Source organism: Quercus robur, chromosome 3, assembly GCF_932294415.1.
Source record: "Quercus robur chromosome 3, dhQueRobu3.1, whole genome shotgun sequence".
NCBI classification, from domain to species: Eukaryota; Viridiplantae; Streptophyta; class Magnoliopsida; order Fagales; family Fagaceae; genus Quercus; species Quercus robur.
Window position 1 is genome coordinate 1,654,904 of NC_065536.1, and position 19,848 is coordinate 1,674,751.

The 19,848-nt window shown below is 35.0% G+C and overlaps 1 protein-coding gene across 1 annotated transcript; it reads right to left on the reverse strand.

Moving 5' to 3' along the window:
- Nucleotides 1-9,398: 9,398 nt before the first annotated feature.
- LOC126716509 (putative disease resistance protein RGA3) lies at nucleotides 9,399-19,276 on the reverse strand. The gene is made up of 4 exons (XM_050417328.1): nucleotides 19,008-19,276; nucleotides 17,484-18,694; nucleotides 11,801-12,040; nucleotides 9,399-9,571 (listed from the first exon to the last, which is right to left on the reverse strand). The coding sequence occupies exons 1-4, from the start codon at nucleotides 19,274-19,276 to the stop codon at nucleotides 9,399-9,401; spliced, it is 1,893 nt and encodes a 630-aa protein (XP_050273285.1).
- Nucleotides 19,277-19,848: the final 572 nt, after the last annotated feature.

Genomic DNA, 19,848 nt, shown 5'->3' on the forward strand with positions numbered 1-19,848 from the left:
AATAAACCCATAGCCCCAAAATCTTGTTACACATACCAAACCCATTAACAACTAATTGGTAAAAGTTATCTCGAAAAAAAAAAAAAAAAAAAAAAACTAATTGGTAAAAGGATTCTTTTGTAGCTCTTGCAAGAGTAGTGAAGATTTGATTTGTCAATAAAAGCCCTGCTAACTTTCTTCTTTTGTAGCTCTTCATCTTTCATTCCTCTCCAAACCCAGATCTAGGTCAACCTTGACATCTTTGCCATCGACCACCTCCATCACAAACATCGTTGGAGACACTCTTGAGACCAAAACAAAAAGAAAGAAAGATTAAGTTTCGCTACTGGAAATATGGTGTCGTTCGGTGCGGGGAAGGGGATGAAGAATTTTTGGGCAGCGAAGGTAAAGGAAGAGAGGAGGTAAAAGGGGTCAAATGAGTATCGGAGAGAATAGTTAATTCCGTCAATTTTTTCTAAAGTGGATCTAACCTGGATATTTAGTTAATGTGGTTGTGCTAGGTCACCTTCAACTAATGCCAATTATGCAATCTATTTGCCACATTGGTATTTTTCTGTTAGTGAATTAACGACGGGGATCAAATTAATTGTAAATTGAAAATAATAAGGACCAAATTGATTGTTACCAAAATGTAGGGACCAAATTAATTGTGACTCCAAAACATAGGGACCCAAATAGTCTTTTCGCCTAACTTTTATTGATTTCCTTGTCTATAACAACTTTTTTGTTATTACAAAATTGCACATTGGTTCCATCTGCTATTGGGTTTTCTTTAATTCAATTAATCCATAAATTGAAGAGAGAGAGAGAGAGAGAGAGTCAAATAAAAATTAACTAACAAACTAACCAATTACAATTTCATGGTAACCACAATTTTTCACACCACCTTTTACACAATATTCAACCTTTTTACCCTTTTATTTTTATTTTACAAATTCCATGACTAGTAGCCTAAAAGCCTTTTTGCAAGTATTCATTGATTGATGTACTAAGAAAACTAGTCGCTAACCCGTGCGATGCACGGGAAAATTCAGAAAAATGTTCAAGAACTTCATTTTTTTTAAATTCATCTTCCTCTAGATTGATGAAAACTATAAGATTAATTCCTAATATTCATGTACTTAAACAGCAAGTTTAAATGGCTAAATGTTGCAAGTTTGATGAATCAATAATCATAGCCTTTAGAAATACTCCATTCTAGACTTGCAAAAGCAAATTTATGAATCTTTATTCCTCCTTCAGCAAGCACAACTATTTTCCAATTAAATTGCCTTTCAAATAGTGTTTCTCATTATTGGTACATTTTGTAGTTGGAAAAGAGATATGCAAGTCTAACGTTTAGTTCATATTGCAAAGTTACATGCTACTTATAATTTCTTTCTAAATATTTGATGATTGATCTATTTAATGAGGCATGTTACATAAACTAATTCATAAAATTAAAAAAAAAAAAATGTTGAATGTTACTTGAATATTCAATTGGCTGAAAACACAATCAGTGCTATCTAACAAATTTCCACTTTGAATTCATTAAAAATTATTAAAATGCAAAACCCCATTTGAGACTAACAGGTATTTGCTAAACTATCTAGCCATGCAACTATATAAGTTGATCATGTATATATTGTGTGCGGGAATGTGGCTATGCATACACAAAAATACAAAAAATTAAAATACAAATTCTATGTTCTTACTTCTCTATAAAAACTAAAAGGGAATAAAAACCAACATCAAAGTTGAATAAAAATTGTATTTGAAAGCATAATGTAAAAGACGTTTCCTATTAACTTATACCCCAAAATTTCAAGGAACATCTCAAGTAGTTTAGTAGCTAAACATAGCTTTTAGTAACTATAGCATTCAACAAGAACTTTCAATATCTAGCCTAATTTTTTTTTTCAATAGGTAGCCTAATTTACATACATTACAGCTTAGCAATTGAGAGAATGCTTCCACTAAAACTTCTTTGGCACCATCAAACCCCAAACTTGTCAACATGCGGTAATAGCCTTTGAGACATTTGTGACACTTGCTCTCGATCAAAATGTTTCCTCTTTCCTTTAGATTCAATTTTCCCACCATGTTCTATAATAAGTTACGTACATACAATCATCATAGAACTCCTAATCATAACTTGAGGCAAGATTTCAAGAACTCTATAGAACTCCAGTTTATGGTTTTCTTCCACGCTATCTATGTGGGGGATTGCACCATCAGGTACATAATTCAATGTAAACATTCGTCTCTTGTCTAGGAAAAAAAGGTAAATAAGCTTCAGTTGAATTATTTCCATTTAAAACAGAATTTAGATGCATGTTTGATTCAATAACTTAGGAAAAAAATAATTAATAGGAGTCTAATTGAATATATTATGTTGACCCTATGACTATAAATAGAATCTATATAAGATTTCAAAGAAACTATTACGCATTTATAGCTTAATATATAAAGGAAAAACAAAAACCTTGAGATAGAAGATAGTAGCTCATCATCTTCATCTAAATCCCCCACATCACCATTCACATCCAGCAAATCAAAACGAATTGCAAAACACAAACATAGAAAACTCATCAAATTTTCCCCAAAAGTAAAACAATAATACAAATACAAAATAAGTTTGTCACTGAGTCCTTAACATTGAAACAGTAAGCTCTAAAAATTAATAAATCAAAAAAGCTTTAAAAAAATGCATTGAGAACTCTCGTTTCCACCTTCATGTTTGTGTATTTAATTGACGTTAGTTGCTTTGAAAACCATACATAAAATAAAAACTCATAAACAATTTGAACCCTTTAACTGTCAACGCTTGGTATTCTTCACAGCTTACTCTTACTCTAGCAGGTTGCCTTTTAAGTAAACCCCACAACCTAGCTAATTCCACCCCACATATAAGTATCTTAGCCTAACTAACCGTGATTAAAAAAAATATTAATCAAACATACAAAAAATAATAGTATGATATATTTGCAGAGATAAAAAGATAAAGATTAATGCTTGTACAAATCTTTAAAAATATATATATAACTTGAAGTAAATGTTACTTTTTATATATTACACCCCATTACATAATATTTGAGATGGTATTGTTATAATGCAATTCATTTAACAATCTAACTTGCCAAGTCATCACCAACCTCTTTTTTTTTCTTTTTTTTTTCTCCATCTGTTTTTGCTATTTACAATTGATCATGTGTTTCCCCATTTTTTTCATCTTGTGAAGGCTTGAATGGACTGTTCTTCGCTTAGGGTTTCAATTCTGAGAAACTTGTTTTGTTCTATATTCTCTCGTACCGTGGGGATGTAATTCAGTAACATTTCATATTGAAAATTAGACACTCTACATACAAAATGGCCACAACATGTTCATCCTCCTTGATCAAATCCAAGATGGGAAAAGAAATAAAGAATATGATACTTCTTGCTGAACTTAGTCAAGGCAGCTAGGATAGGGATAAGTTTGTTTTCTTTATAATAACAAAATCCTTGACCTGCAAAATTTTGAGCAGCTTTTTTAAGCTTACATATCACTGCACCTTTTTAATCTTCACACTCTGATATATGTAGTTTATAAGTGGTTATATCATTTCATCATTAGACAATATCTTCAAATTTATAATCGACAGGTAGCACTTGGCCATTCTTGTGAGCTAGCCACTTGTAGTTTTTGCTTCAGCAAACAATTCTTTTCCAATGTCAAGGATACCCTACATATCATCCACTTTGGAGCCAAATATTATTTCAATTATAGAAACAATTTGGCCAACAATGGAATTTCATAGCAAAGCAATAGGCGTGTAATCCCTTTATATGGAAAGCTAAGTTGAAGTTTTCTAGAGTGGTTGAGTATTTATTTCAATTTATATCCATGAGATGGCTAAGAATACAATCAAATAGACTCAAAGCTGGATTTTTTTACTGTTCACTTTGGAAGGGATATGGAAGGAGCAAGAGTGTCCCAGTGCTAGAAGATTGGCTTTAGACCAACCTTGTTTTTTTTTTTTTTTTTTGGTATACAATTTCCCCGTTTTTTCATCTTGTGAAGGCTTGAATGGACTGTTCTTCACTTAAGGTTCAAATTTTGAGAAGCTTTTCTGGGTTCTATATAATTTCGTATCGTGGGGATGTAATTTAGTAAAATTTCATATTAAAAAATAGAACTCTACATCCAAAATGAACAAATCCAAGATAGGAAAAGAAAAAAAGAATATGATACTTCCTACTGAACTTAGTCAAGGCAGCTAGGATAGGGAAAAATTTGTTTTCTTTATATTAACAGAATCCTCAACTTGTAGAATTTTATTCAGATTTTGGTGTTTTTTTATTATGTATACTTTATACCAAGAATAGCTCATTGCATCAAGAATTTTTGTAGTTTATGAAACTTAGCTTGTATAAGGTCTCTTTGGGTGTTTGAGTTTGGGCAAATGAAAATTTTACAGATCTGAAAAATTATGCGTATGTTTCCTAAAATTTCCTATGGATCTAAGTAGACCCTTAATATTGTCCAAGATTGTTTCACATAAATTCTCCCAATAATCTTAAGCTAGAAAAATATATCATTTCATCATTAAACAATATGTTCAAATTTATATTTGACAGGTAGCACTTGGCCATTCTTTGGAAGCCGAGACTGTTAGAGTATGCTGAAGCAGAAATTTATAATCGAGAGTTTATTAAATTTAGCTTTCCATATAAAGCGACTACATGCCTATATTCTTTTGGTTAAATTTAGCTTTTCAAAACTGTTGAGCCAAATATTCTTTTGGTTACATAAACTATTCGGCCATAAGTCTTTTCCAATGTCAATGATACTCTATGAGAATATGCTTACAAATAAAAGTTCATCGTCAGTTCATTCTTTAATTAGGGAAGTAGATAGACTAAAACAAATAAAAGTACATTATCAAAGAATGAAAAATCTATCCAAAACTCAATCAAATCAAATCAGGATTATAGAGAGATGCAGCCAGTACAACAGGGACTCTACCCTCACACATGCAACAATGAAAACAATAGAGTTAGTTCGTGTGATATGCAACTGGCTTTGTACCTGAAGAACTCAGCCAACAGTTCTTTTGCAGTTGTCATGAATGTGTTCAATGCAATATTTTTATGTCTTTGTACAAACACACGGGTTTGTATAAACAAAATTTTGTACTCGCTCAACCATAATCAGGGGATACACTGCTTCCCATTGCTAACAAAATTTACTGGGGACACATTCACCAAGATATCAAAATCATATAAAACACACCCAGCAACTAAAATCAATGTTTCTAAGTTTTTACACAAGTGCATAACCAATGTGGTAAACAATAAAAAAGTCATACCCGGTGCTGAAGATGCTTATACTCTTCTTCTAATAGTTCCATCTCCTCATCTCCATTGTTAGCTTCAGCTTCATCTCCCTCTCCTCATTCACTTTCTCTTTCTTCGTATTCAGACTCAGCTTCTTCTTTTTCATGCTCCAACTACATCATAAATGCTCAATTAACAACTCAGTTGCTACAAGAGAATCTGGGATTTAGAGACACCTAAACTAAATCATCCCAGTATTAATATACTCCGAGGAGAGGAAAAGAGGAAGGAGGGAAGACAGAGAGACTGCCATTACAAGCTTGCGCTAGCAAGTTGAAGGGTTGCCGTTGAAGAATTGTAACCGTTGGAAAATTGAAACGCTGATGAAGGGTTGTTTTTCTCAAACCATGGAACACGGTAGACCAAAAGGTGGGGAGACAGAAAGCTTTGCCGATTAAATTTGAAATTGTGAAACACAAAAGTCAGGCTTGGATTTATGTTGTAACTGTGAAAAAAATCAGGTTTGACAAAGGGATTTAGTTGAAAAGGCTTTAGGCTTGGGCTTGGGCTTGGGCTTTATAGTGGAATTAAATGTATAAGAAGTGGACTTTAAAGTGGAGATAAGGTTGGAAATAATTTTAGTTTTATTAGTATTTTAAAATTGGTAAAAACTATTTTAAAATTGAATGAAAATTTCAGAAAAGAGGTTGAGAATGACATGGCTGCTGACGTGGCTCAATGTGAGCGTAGCAACATTAATTGCTACGCTTCAGCTTTTAGTAATATATAGATTTGTTGTGTTTAGTAAGATCAGTTGTAATTGATCAAGTTATCATGCAAGCAATCAATCTCAAAATACACACACACACACACCAAATTTTACGTGGAAAACCCTCTAATGTAGAGGGAAAAACCATGGGACAAACCCGACCAATCCACTATAAGGAAAATAGAGATTATAACACTTAAGTTTATGCTTACAACTTTGAATACAGAACAAATTGGGAAAAAAAAGAATATTAATTCTCTAGGGAAAAAATAAAATCCGACCACAAAACATGGGAACCTGGTCAAGTACCTTCCTCACCTTTCATGTTTCACCTTGTGATGTGATATGCAAGCTCTAGTGCCACTATGAAATGGTGAAGGAGTTTCTTCCGTAGGTCTTTCTCAAAAGTGCATCCATATGTTAAAATTTGCTCAAGTACAAAATATGCTTTGCCACATAATAGATTTGAGTTCTAGTTTAAATCTGACCAAATGAAAATTTTAACATGAGGGTTTCACATATAGAGAAAACAGTATGGAAAAGGAAAGCATGTTATGATTGAAGGTTAATAAGAATATGAGGATTTAGCTTACATTGAAAAAGCACAACTAAAAAAAATTGGTCAATTATCTCGTCACATAGCATCACTTGATAATTATTTTTTGAGAAACTTAAAACTTAAATTTCTAATCACCAGGCAAGAGAGTCATCATAACATGAATAAAATGTGCAAGATTGACCAAAGAGATGAGGGGAGATAGTTGAGTTGAACTAGAAGGAAGAATCCGAAGAGTTGAATATGCAGCATCAGATACTTGTTGATATCTGTCTTAAGAGTTGACCATGATAGTTTCAGGCTGTTCTGTTGCTCAAGGTCCCACGAGAGTACCCTATAGCTAATTTTGACAAGGAGGCTATCAATCCCTAGAAGAGATTATATAGACCAATATTTGAGGGAATAGGCATTTGCTTATTCTTTGGTCGTAAAGGATTTTGAAGATAGATTTGATATTTATGAAGTTTTGTGTAGAAAGAACTTGTTCATGAAGGTTTAATATATTGGTGCATGTCAGTTTTGCAGCTCCCTATGTAAATTCCCAAATGCTCAGATGCTAAAGGTGTAGTGCCTTGAATTTGGTCAAGTCTTTAACCCTGCCCAAGTGTGAAGCACGAGGTGAAGTCCTCTTAGAAACAGAGGATCCTATTGAGACAAATTTATATATATATATATATATATATGTTTTTTTTTTTTTTTGGGGGGGGGGGGGGGGGGGGGTGAGGTTGTGGTGGGGCGGTGTTGGCGCTGAATACATAGACAAGAATCAAGATGGTCTTAGGAGTGAAACTGTGAAAGCCCATTCGCACCTTTGTAATTGTCAATTTCTCAACATGTGCCATCTAAAATTAACAAATTCAATACAGCTAACAGGAAATGCATACACAGTAAAATGGTAAAATGCAACCAAGACATATTAAAGACAAAACATCTTATAAAAACACATTCCATACCTAAATGTCCCATGGCTCCTGGGCATGTCAGAAATGGAAAATCCAAGGATTTTCGTACTATTATGAACAAGTTGTGCAGATTAGCCTCTGATACCAATTGAAAATTCTAATTTCCTAAGAAGAACAATGACAAAAATGAACCCTGAAAAGGGGAGATTTCTTGCCTTTTATCTTTTATAAAAAAATAAATCGACAAATCAATATCACAATATTTTGCTTGAAATTGATTACTTACTTGCACCAATTGAATAAATTCACACCAACAATAATTATGAAGAGACCGACACCTTTCAACCAGCGACTGCAGTCTGAATATGCATTGGACAGGTGCAGAAAATAACGTTAAACAAATGGTACCATATCAGCAGCTTCCAAGCAAGCATTATACTAGCAGAGGAAATTAACTAACATCATAAAAATGATCATGCCACTATCTTGATTATCAATTCTATGCAAATTGTAACCAATTTTTTGAACTGTTCTTGATTCAAAACTAAGGTTAGTGGGTCGAATAGAGCTTGAAGTGTAACAGTGGAAAACATAAATTGACATTCACTTGGCCACAAGACGGTACAGCTTCAATATTTACATGAGCTGAGGATTAACAGATACAAAAGTAAATATTTTAAAACAACAAATTTATCTTTGTGAAGTTTGAATCAATCTGGACGGTACCTAAAAAAGGACCTGTTTTCTAGTTACTTCCATATAAAATTTCATAGAGCTTATAATTGATACGAGAAAATGCTAGAATCATAGTATGAATTAAATGTTCAGAAGTTGTTAAAAAATACGTATACCTTAAACTTACACACAAAAGAGTACATAAGATTGAACCATTGGTGACTTAATCAAGCCGAGAATTAACTTTGCCGAGGAAGGATGTTCATTCACCCACGTGCGTGCGCACACACAATTTCAGCTGTCCTTTAGCTGAAATTCAGGAACCTCTGCTTCGTGATGCTCTTCTTCACCATACTCTTCTTTGTCATCCTCCGTCTATATGCCCAGAAGAAAACCTTCGCTCTCTTTCTCTCACCAGATCTCACACGTAAGCTTCCATACTTGTAATAAGTATCCAAGCCATTGAGCTACTAGGAGAGCTAGTTATGCACAAAAGAAAACCACATGAGTTATTTGAGACTAGTCTTATAAATATTTATCAGTAATTGGAGTTGGAGTTCTCTCTCTCTCTCTCTCTATATATATATATGCAAATGAGGGAGATTTGGTGCTGTGATCATTTGACTAATTTATACTAAACTCTAACCTCCTTTTTATTTATTTATTTAATTTTTTAAAATCCTATTATAAGTGTATATGTATGCAAATCTTTCTACTGGAAATTTGAACCACATAAGCCATTACGCAACAGTGATGATACCCGATATCAAAGTGGATTTAATGAACCCATCAATCAATTTGAGATACATCACAAGATAGTCAAATCTAAACAACCACATGCTATGTGAGTTATGTGTATACACTAGACATCAATAAATTAGGATTAGAATATTGCTGGTGAGTTTTTTTGGTTGAAAATGAGAATATTTAATTCTTTCTTTTTTTCAAAAGAAAAGAAGAAGCCTAAGGATAAAAAGAAGTAGAATAAGTTACCTGTCAATGAATCGTATCCTTACACACGCTCACAATCAATCCGGATGTTTGGGATGTGGGAAATCTTAAGCCAATCCTCTCCCATCCCTCTTTGGCAACTTTGGCTGAGAATCGGACTGCGATCAATTTCCAAATCCTTCAACGAAGTTGTACAAAGGAAGTCCGGTAGTGACTTTAACTTCGGGCAGTCGAAGATTCTCAACATTTAAAGATATGGCATGATAGTGCTATGCCGGTGTTCCTCTGCCGCCTTCATTTCTCCAATCCCAATCCATTCTTCCCACTCACCCAAATTGACAAACAAGAGAGTTTTCAAATTTGGGAACAGTATGTCATCTTTCTTGTTTTTGGATTCTATTCCGAGAAATTCAACGCCACCTTTTTCAAACCATAAAAGAACTTTATTTTTAATGATTTGAGCAATGGAAGCTTCCCCAAAGGAGGCAAACACTCTAACTTTGTGCAGCTAGTAAGAGAAAGTGTTTTCAATTTGTTGAAGGACATTGTCCAATTAGAAGACATTGTGGTGCCTTGATAGTTTGTAATCTCTAACCGTTCCAAGTTTGGAGGTGACTCTAAGGCATTCAGAACTAATACATCATTTTTCATTCTTCTATTTACTTCACATTCTCCATCAAAGAATAGATGCAAATGATGAAGGTGTATCTTCTTCTCGAGCTATGCATTCTCAGCCTCCCTTACATTGACCACGTTTCCCAAACCTTTTACAATAAGAGTCCCTTGAAGGTGGTTTAAAATTTTTAATTCTATAAGTTTACATCCTTCGCTATCATTCTTACCACTCACAATGAAATAAAGTAATTTTCTGAGAGAAATCAATCTTCCAATCCCTCTTGGACACTTTAAAGGTTTCATATAATATGGTTTATCCAAAATCAGATGTCTTAAGTTAATTAATTTACCCATCCCTTGTGGTAATTTCTTGCACCTATCACCACCAAAAGTAATCTTCAAAATTTGTAAATTGCATAGATTACATAAAGTTTCAGGCAACTAATTAGCATTGTAACTTAATAAATTGAGATATCTTAAATGTATGAAATTTTCCACTTCATCAAGAAGTTCCTTTGTGATAGTTTTTAGACCCCTTAAAACAATTGATTTAACCTAGGTAATTAGCCAAGTTATTACTTAGTCCAATTTAACAAATCTAGATTATCACAATCATAGAGATCATATCATGCAAAACAATGAAAAGATAAATAATACAAAGATATGATCACCCAGGAAACCAAATCGGTAAAAACCTGGGAAGGATTTGACCTAGCTATCCTCAAGGTAAACTTGAATTCACTATCTTGAAAGAATCGAAATTCATACAATAAGACTTACAAGCCCCCACGCTCGACTTCTTATTGCTACCCACCAATAGAACTTACTGACACGACCACATGCAAGCTCCGAATCCACAGACTCCTTCTTTCTTGGATTTACCACCAGATACAAGCATAGCCGCTTATGTTTCTTTAAGCTCCAATGGCAGCAACCGAGTTGATCATCAAGGTGTAGATAAAATCTCCTCCTTGAAAACCCTAAGTTTGTATAAAGGAAAACTCCTCTAGATCTCACAAGAGATTTACACAAACAGCAATATGAGTAACACTAAAACATGGCTAGAGTTTGCCTTTTATACTTAGGACAAATTAGAAAACCCTAAACGTTTTAAAAACCTAGGGCTAAGTTGGAAATCTGTAGAAAAATGAATTCTACCCGAGATTCGATCGATCGAGCCTAAGCTTCGATTGATCGAGCCAGGTCGAAATGCACAGTAACTTCTACATTAGCTCGATTCCAACTTTACATAAAATATACAACTTTGAGCAAGACTAAACACTTCTAAACATATTGTTTTGATCATGGTTTGCTAACAATACACATTAGAGTTCTAAATACATAAAAACCTAAGTCTTTGGAACCTAACAAACTCCCCATTTGGCAATCCATGACAAAACACAACTAGAAGCTCAAAGCTTACAAATAAAAGCCCTTTACAAAACAAATGCTCATAAAACAAACTCAATCCTAACTACTATCCATCAGTTGCAAGTGTAGACAGCAGCTCAATTGAATCAACTTGTATATTTCCTAAAACACCAAACAAAATGCATAACCGCATGTGTGGAAAAATACAAGTAAACAAAATAAATTCTTGATTTCAAACAACACAAAATAAAGACATATATCAATGAAAAGCTCATAAATATAAATCAATAAACAGTTGAAAACAAGAAACATATAAAGCAAAAAAAAAAAATGACACTCCCCCTAACATGAATATCCCAGCAAAAATATGGCAAGAGCTAAAAAGATAAAAATACAATGTGAAGCACCTAGATACAAACTAAACTCCACAAGCTCCAACCAACAAAAAATACTCTCCCCCTGAAGACAAAAACTCAACAAATGTACTCCCCTTTTTTGTGACGGAATGCCAAAGGGCAAACAAAATCCATCATCAAAAGGGAGGTGGCGGTGAAGATCGTCTAAATTGTGTCAACTCCACACGCAAAGCATGGATCTCATCGAGCACGTCCACCAAAATCTATCCATGAGCCGCCTGAACGGTCAAGACATGATCCAATGTACGTCGAATGTCCGAATCATCCGAAGCAATCGATGGAGGAACATCAGCATCAGCAGCACCAGTACCAGACGTCTCAGCAGCATCAGTACTTGTAGAAGAGGGAGAAGGGGGAACAGCACCAGATGACACACCTCTAGGACGCGGAGGAGCAACTCTTAAGTGAGCAGCCCTCTTCCTAAGAAATGTGGCACCTATGGGAGCAACAACATAAACAGGCTCACTAGAAGGAAAACCATCTAGACCTAGAAACAGCAAAATCCTATGAATAAAGATAGGATGGATAAGCGCATGCCCTACAGTAGAACTCCTATGAACCTCGTTCAAAGAACGAAGAACAGATGAGGGAAACTGATAGACACACCAGAAATAAACGCATACAAAAACACACATCGCTCTAAAGGAATGGTGTGGAGATGAGAAATAGGCCACAATGAATGACACGCTATCCTAAAGAGAAGATAGGCAGTCTCGGTAAGCTCAGCGGACGTGATCCGAGGATCAGAACCCCACTGGATAGAAGACCCAGTGATGTATGACATAACAACATTTAAGGGAGGAGACTCATCATAGGAATAGTTAGGCTCCCGAACAACCGGAACCCCAAGAGCGTCAGCCACTACCCGAGAGGTAATGGTGAACTCAACACCTCGTATCCAACTCCTAACAAGGGTGTTGGAATCATAGACATGGCAAGAGAGATTCGAGAAGAACTCTCTAATCAGGGCAGTCGGGGGTGGATGATCTATCTCTAAGAGAGACAACCAACCTTTAGACTCAAAGTTAGCCCTAATGGCCGGATCAATCTCATCTAAAATCACAGCACGCTCAGCCCAAATCTTACGCTTATAGTTCAAAGTCTCAAAGGCCTCTCTGCTTTTATCATTCCTAAACACCTCACTCCTAGAGGGAGACTCAGAGGAAGTGGAAGGGGTCCTATTGGCTCTAGTTTTCCTAGGCATGGTGCTAGGATAAGGACCAAGATACAAAGCAAAGGAAAAAAGCAAACAAAAAAAAACACCAAGGGCAGACTACAAGTTAGCACAAAAAAATATAGAACAAAAATCTATATGATACATGAACAAATTCAATGACATGATGCATGTCCTAATGCAGTGCAATTAAGTTCAAATAAGTTCAAATTCACAAAATTGGCTTGAGCATAGAGTTTCTAACACAAAAACCCCAAAATTTTTGAAAACCACTTAATCAATTTGAAAGATATTGACTAATTGATCATCATACAAGATAGATTTCAGAAAATAATGACCAATTACATCAAATCAACAAGCCAATTTCATCAATTTAACCAAATTTGAACAAAATCCCCAATTTGGGTTAATTACAAGCCCTAGAATTTTCAATTCCTCAAGAACCACAAAATTGATCAAATTAAAACACAAGGATCATGATTATAACATCCTAGAATAAAAACCCAATGATCAATTTCACAAAATATGGTTTGAATCATCAAAAACCCCAAAAATGCTAAGTCCAAAAATAACCGTTCAAGGCATGGAAAAATGCATGTAAAACAGAAAATAAATGAAAAAGAGAGGGTAATATGGACATACTGGCTTAGGGAGAGAGATTCCTTGCAAGAAAAATGGAGGAAAACGACAAAAAATCTCAGTGGAGCCTTGCCTAGTCGGAGAGAGAGAAAAAAGTTTGAAAAAGTTTTGAAAAAGTGATTTGAACATGTCAAATCTGAGTTTTTAAAAAACCTGATTCACGAGTTTCGATTGATCGAAAAACAGTTTCGATCGATCGAAACAGACAGAGGCTTGTTAAAACATTTTTAAAAAAATTTCGATTGATCGAAAAATAGAATGAATCAATCGAAACTAGCAGAGGCTCACTAAGTTTGAGGAAAAACACAGTTTTTGAAAAAAACATTTAGGAACAACTCAAAGCATTGAAATTGAGGAACAAAATGCATGAGTATGTGATGATATGATTTTCAAAAACAAGAATTTAAGCCCAAAATTCCCAAAATTAAAATTTCTTGCATTCTCCATAAATTTTCAAGCATCAAATCAATTTTGCACAAAATTCAAAGTATTTGCAAAACATGGTTGGTCAGACCATAAACACACGCAATAACATGTACAATGTTTAGCAAAGAGTAACTTGTGTAGTGTGTGCAACTAGCAAAAGCTTGAGATACATGTAAGGTGATATGTGAATAGCAATCAACCACAAAGTCTACTAAATTCATCACATAGAATTTAAAAGAGACTATCACTTAAAGAGTTACATCATATAACTCCCACATCTCCTAGATCATAAGCTTGCAATCATAAGCTTGCAATCATGTAAGTTTCTTGAATTATGCCTCATAATATACACACCAATTTTAATTATGTGATTTTAGCATCAAGCCTAATAGTACACACCAAGTTTAAGTATTAAGCAATTAAACCGAGGCTACACTTTATGTTCTTTTTGTGCATGTGCTACACTTTCTCGAACACTAAATCTTACGATTTGCACTAAGGTGTTCATGATTGGCTAGTGAACAGTGATGAGATGATTATTTATGTCTTTCTCTAAAAGTTCAAGTCCGACAGTCAAAAACATGTGACTTCAAGATCAAGACAAAGTGATCAAAAACCATAAACATCTTTCCCACACAACATGCACTACAAAGCTCTAACTAGTAATGTGCAATAAGTAAGCTCATCAAAGGTAAACAAGGTACAAAGACATGTTATGTGAAAATAAATTGACCAACCTTGTTCTAAAAAATCAAGAAAATAGTACAAAACACAATTTGCTTCCTTTTTCCTCCCTTTTCCTTTTTTTTTTAATTAAAAAAAAAAAAAAAAAAAAAAAAAAAAAAAAAACTAGAATGAAATGCATGGATGTTATGCAATGCAAATCCTAAAAAAACAGAACCAAAAAACAATGGTCATAAAGGGTAGAGCAATGAAGCACAAGGACCATGTCGGAAAGACTCAATTATTTCAAGTCTTTTGCAACCAAAACCTTTTAGATGCACCATGGGCATTGGAGTTCTTATTCACATGGGAATGATTACCAACTCCAAGATTGGAATAAAGGTTTAAAGCCTTTACCAATTCACCAATGAGTACTATAGAATCTTGTGCTTGAGGCACAGGTACTTTTGGTTTGTTTGCTCTCTTTGCAACTTGCAGCTTATAACAGTTTGGACGTATGTGTCCAGACTTTCCACAAAAGTGACAAACCCATGCAGGTTTATTATGTGTCTTGTCCTTAGATAGGGTAGGCTTCTTAGGTTTAGACTCTTTCAGATCAACCCTAATCTTCCTAGATGATGAAACTTCTATGGGTTTGACAACCTTACTCACAGGGGGTTCAAAAGAAGATGAAGGGACAAAGTTTGTGGAATGGGGAGCAGACACGGAGATGCTTTTAACATAACCTAATCCAGATTTGTCAGAAGGAGACTTTTGAACACTCAGCATTTGATCAAGTTTAGAACTAGCAGATCTAGCAACAGATAAATCAAGTTCCAAAGATTTAACTTTATTAAGCAAAAGCATATTCTCAGTTTTCACATTGTTCAAATGTTCATTAGCATCAAACAGTTTTACAAGAAAATTCTTCTTATCAAGCTCAAGAGTTTCAATTTTCTTCAGGCCAAGTTCAACATTCATAGCATCCTTTACAACAACTTTGCAAAGTTTATTATAGGCCTTTTGAAGATCTGCATCCTCAGAGAGTTCCCCATCAGATGGGTTCTCTGAAGCAGATATGCTCTCATTGACTACAGCAATAGCAGTGAAAGCAATGAAGTTTCCATCCTCATCATAATCAGACTCATTATCAGAAACTTCACCATTACTAAGGGTTACAACCATAGCCTTACCCTTAGACTTCAAATAGGTAGGACATTCAAATTTCATGTGACCATACCCTTGACATCCAAAACATTGAGGACCCATAGAATTATTAGAAGATTGACATACTTTTTCTCTAGGTTTATCATTATTGTTAACCTTAGTGGGATCATTCTTCCTAAAGTTTCTAGGTTCAGTAGTGTTAATGCCTCTTGCCTTTCTGTTACTATTCCTGAGAAAGTTTCTAAAGTTCTTGGCAAGGTAAGCAATCTCTGTAGCAGAGAACTCATCATCAAATCCACCAACCTCAACATCATCAACTGACTTAAGAGCCATTGATTTGGATTTGTTAGTTTTGGGTAGGTCCAACTCATAAGATTGAAGAGATCCTACAAGTTCATCAACAGGGATGGAGTCCACATCCTTGCTCTCAGTAATGGCAGTCACCTTGGGTCTAAAGTCTTCAGTTAAAGATCTAAGAATCTTCCTAACAATTTTAGGTTGATCATAGATTTCACCCAAGTTAAAAGCAGAATTAACAATATCATTCAATTTAGCATAGAATTCATCAAAAGATTCATCATCAGACATCTTAATGCTTTCAAATTTAAAAGTCAATTGCTGCAATTTATTGATTTTGACAGCCTTTGTGCCTTCATGCACAATCTGGATTAGAGATTCTCTTAAATTCCTCCATAGAAACAGCGTTAAAGATAGCATTCATAGCCTTGCTATTGAATGCGGCTGCTTCTTTTTGAGAAGTTTCCCACTCATTAACAGGAGTAGTGGGCTTCTCCCATCCTTATTCAACGGAGTTCCAGACTCTCTCATCAATCGATTTTAAAAATGCTTTCATCTTTACTTTCCAATAAGCATAATTATTCCTATCAAAGTGAGGAGGAATAACTAGAGAGTGTCCGTGTTCCATGACAACAGGGGTCAAGGATCAGCTCAGCGATCAAAAGATCAACAACAAGAGAGCAACCCGTTCTAATACCACTTGATAGTTTTTCGACCCCTTAAAACAATTGATTTAACCTAGGTAATTAGCCAAGTTGTTACTTAGTCCAATTTAACAAATCTAGGTTTTCACAATCACAGAGATCATATCATACAAAGCAGCAGAAAGATAAATAACACAAAGATATGATCACCCAAGAAACCAAACCGGTAAAAACCTAGGGAGGATTTGACCTAGCTATCCTCAAGGTAAACTTGAATCCACTATCTTGAAAGAATCAAAATTCATACAATAAGACTTACAAGCCCCCACGCTCGACTTCTTATTACTACCCACCAGTAGAACTTACTGACACGACCACATGCAAGCTCCGAATCCACGAACTCCTTCTTTCTTGGATTCACCACCAGATACAAGCACACTTGCTTGTGTTTCTTTAAGCTCCAATGGCAGCAACTGAATTGATCATCAAAGTGTAGATAAAATCTCCTCCTTGAAAACCCTAAGTTTGTATAAAGGAAAACTCCTCTAGATCTCACAAGAGATTTACACAAACAGCAATATAAGCAACACTAAAACGTGGCTAGGGTTTGCCTTTTATACTTAGGACAAATTAGAAAACGCTAAACGTTTTAAACAACTAGGGTTGAGTTGGAAATCTGCAGAAAAACGCATTCTGCCCGAGATTCGATTGATCGAGCCTAAGCTTCGATCAATCGAGCCAGTCCGAAATGCACAGTAACTTCTGCATTAGCTCGATTCCAACTTTACATAAAATATACAACTTTGAGCAAAACTAAACACTTCTAAACATATTGTTTTGATCATGGTCTGCCAACAATACACATTAAAGTTCTAAATACATAAAAACCTAAGTCTTTAGAACCTTACACTTTGATTTACCACAATTCAAAGTTAATGCCTGTAAACATCTTAAGTATTGGAATATTTTGGATAAGTCATAATCAATAGGATTGAAAAGAGTAAGGGTGCGCAATTTTTTTGCATTGTAAATGGACACAGGAAATTGGACTTCTTCAAGAATTTCTAAATGCAAATGGTGAGCATTTTTATAATCTATTCCCAAATCTTTGTCACTATTGATTGTGGAGCATTCATTTTTTGTCATTAATTGTATAAAGTCATGGACTATGTCATGCATTTTGCACCCTATCATCTTGCCATCTGCATCTTTTACAAAATCTTGGAAGAAAGAGCATATGGCTAAATTTTCAAAGTATTCTCTTGCCATGACTTCTATCTCCATATTTGCCTTTGAGTCAATATAACCAAGTATCATCCACATAAATAGCAGCTCATCAATAAAAAAGACATAATCTTTTGGAAAGACAGCACAATATGATAAACATCGTTTCAATGGTGAGGACAAATCATAATAACTCAACAACAATGGTGCAAAAAGACTTCTTCCCATATCTTCTAATTCCCACAAATTACTATCTAAAACATTCTTCCATTGTTCTCTACTTCTCTTGAAACACATGAGGCTCCCTAGAGTCTTTGTAGCAAGTGGCAAGCCTTTGCACTTCATTGCTATTTTCCTACCAAGGTCTTCAAGTTGCTTATGTTCCTCAGGATTCTTATCAAAAAATGCTAATTTACTAAACATTAGCCAACAATCTTCATTAGACAATACCTCCAAATTGATCATGTCCACACTTCCTATGATCTCAGCAACTATGTTTTTACGTGTGGTGACTACAATTCTACTACCTTGGGTGCCATATCTAAGTGCAAGTCTAAATGGCTCCCATAATGTAGGGTCCTCATTCCAAACATCATCCAAGACAAGAAAGAACTTTTTTCCCATAATTTGATCACAAATTCTATCTAACAGACTTTGTAGTGAAGTCATGTCGGGGGATTGACCTTCAATAGATTTAAGGATTTCTTTGGCAATCCTACACTGATCAAAAGGTTCAGAGACACAAACCCACATTCTTTTCTCAAATTGGGATTTCACATCATGATCATTGTAGGCTAGTTGGGCTAGAGTTGTTTTTCCAATACCACTCATTCCCACTAAAGAGATGACATGGGGGCTTCTTTCTTCTACACTACCCTTGCCCAGTAGGATGCTCACTAGGTCATTCCTAACCTTATCACGACCTAAAATTTCAGAAACATCAACAAAGGAAGTAGTTTTTGGTCGTTCAATTTCTTCAATGCCCCTAGTCAATTCAAACCCATGTCTCTCTCTCTTTGTTAATCTCATCGAATTTTTCATATAGTTCTTTTATCTTATGAGCAATATCACGATGCTGAAAAGGACTAGGAAGTGAGAAATTAAAGTTGATTAGGGGCCATACCTTCCTCTTCTTAGCAGTACTAGTTTCAGCTTTCTCTTCATCTTCTTCTTCTTCTTCTTCTTCTTCTTCTTCTTCTTCTTCTTCTTCTTTTCCTTGCTTCTCAATATCTGCTTTGATCATGGCGGTGTTCCACTCATCTAAAACGTCATCCATCTCATAGGATACGTCTTTGAGCTTATCTAACCAAAGCTTCACAGTTTCGTCCTTCAGCTGCCTTTTCTCTGCATCATTGAGCACTGCCTGGATGGTGCGGAATTTGCTTTCAAGCTTTTGGACTTCTTCCTTGACACTTATAGTCAACCTGAGCTCTGAAGCAATGATGGAACCAAGCTCCTCGGCGATTGCAGAAACTAGAGCACGAGCCATACTTGAAAATGGAAATTTGTTTGGATAATCCAAGAGACTAAAAGAGTAGATGATAACTATTTGATAGATCAAATGTACTGCTCTTTTACTTTCCACCTTTTATATATAATGGATTGGCAAGGTCAGAAACAATGCACTCAGTCGGGCACAAAATAATTAAAAGATATTGATGCAGTGATCGGTAGCATGGGAACATGTCACGTTCACATTGGAAACACTTGATTTAAGGGAGGGAAACCAAATAAAAAAAAGCTTTACATTGGGAATTGTAGATTCTTATCTTAACACATGCCCAAGACACCAACTGTAATTTTATATGACAGTTTTTAGATCCCTTAAACAATTGATTAAACCTAGGTAATTAGCCAAGTTGTTACTTAGTCCAATTAAACAAGTCTAGGTTATCACAATAATAAAGATCAAATCATGCAAAGTAGCGGAAAATAAATAACACACGATATGATCACCCAGGAAACCAAACCGGTAAAAACCTGGGGAGGATTTGATCTAGCTGTCCTCAAGGTAAACCTGAATCCACTATCTTGAAAGAATCGAAGTTTATACAAAAGGAC

Excerpts from the sequence above, each read along its gene's own strand:
- LOC126716509 (XM_050417328.1), bottom strand. The coding sequence starts at position 19,276 with ATGGCTCGTGCTCTAGTTTCTGCAATCGCCGAGGAGCTTGGTTCCATC. Across the intron at positions 18,695-19,007 it reads ATCAAAGCAGATATTGAGAA|GAATGACCTAGTGAGCATCC; the intron begins GCAAGGAAAAGA and ends TGATAAGGTTAG. Across the intron at positions 12,041-17,483 it reads GGCATTAACTTTGAATTGTG|GTCTAGATGGTTTTCCTTCT; the intron begins GTAAATCAAAGT and ends TGCTGTTTCTAG.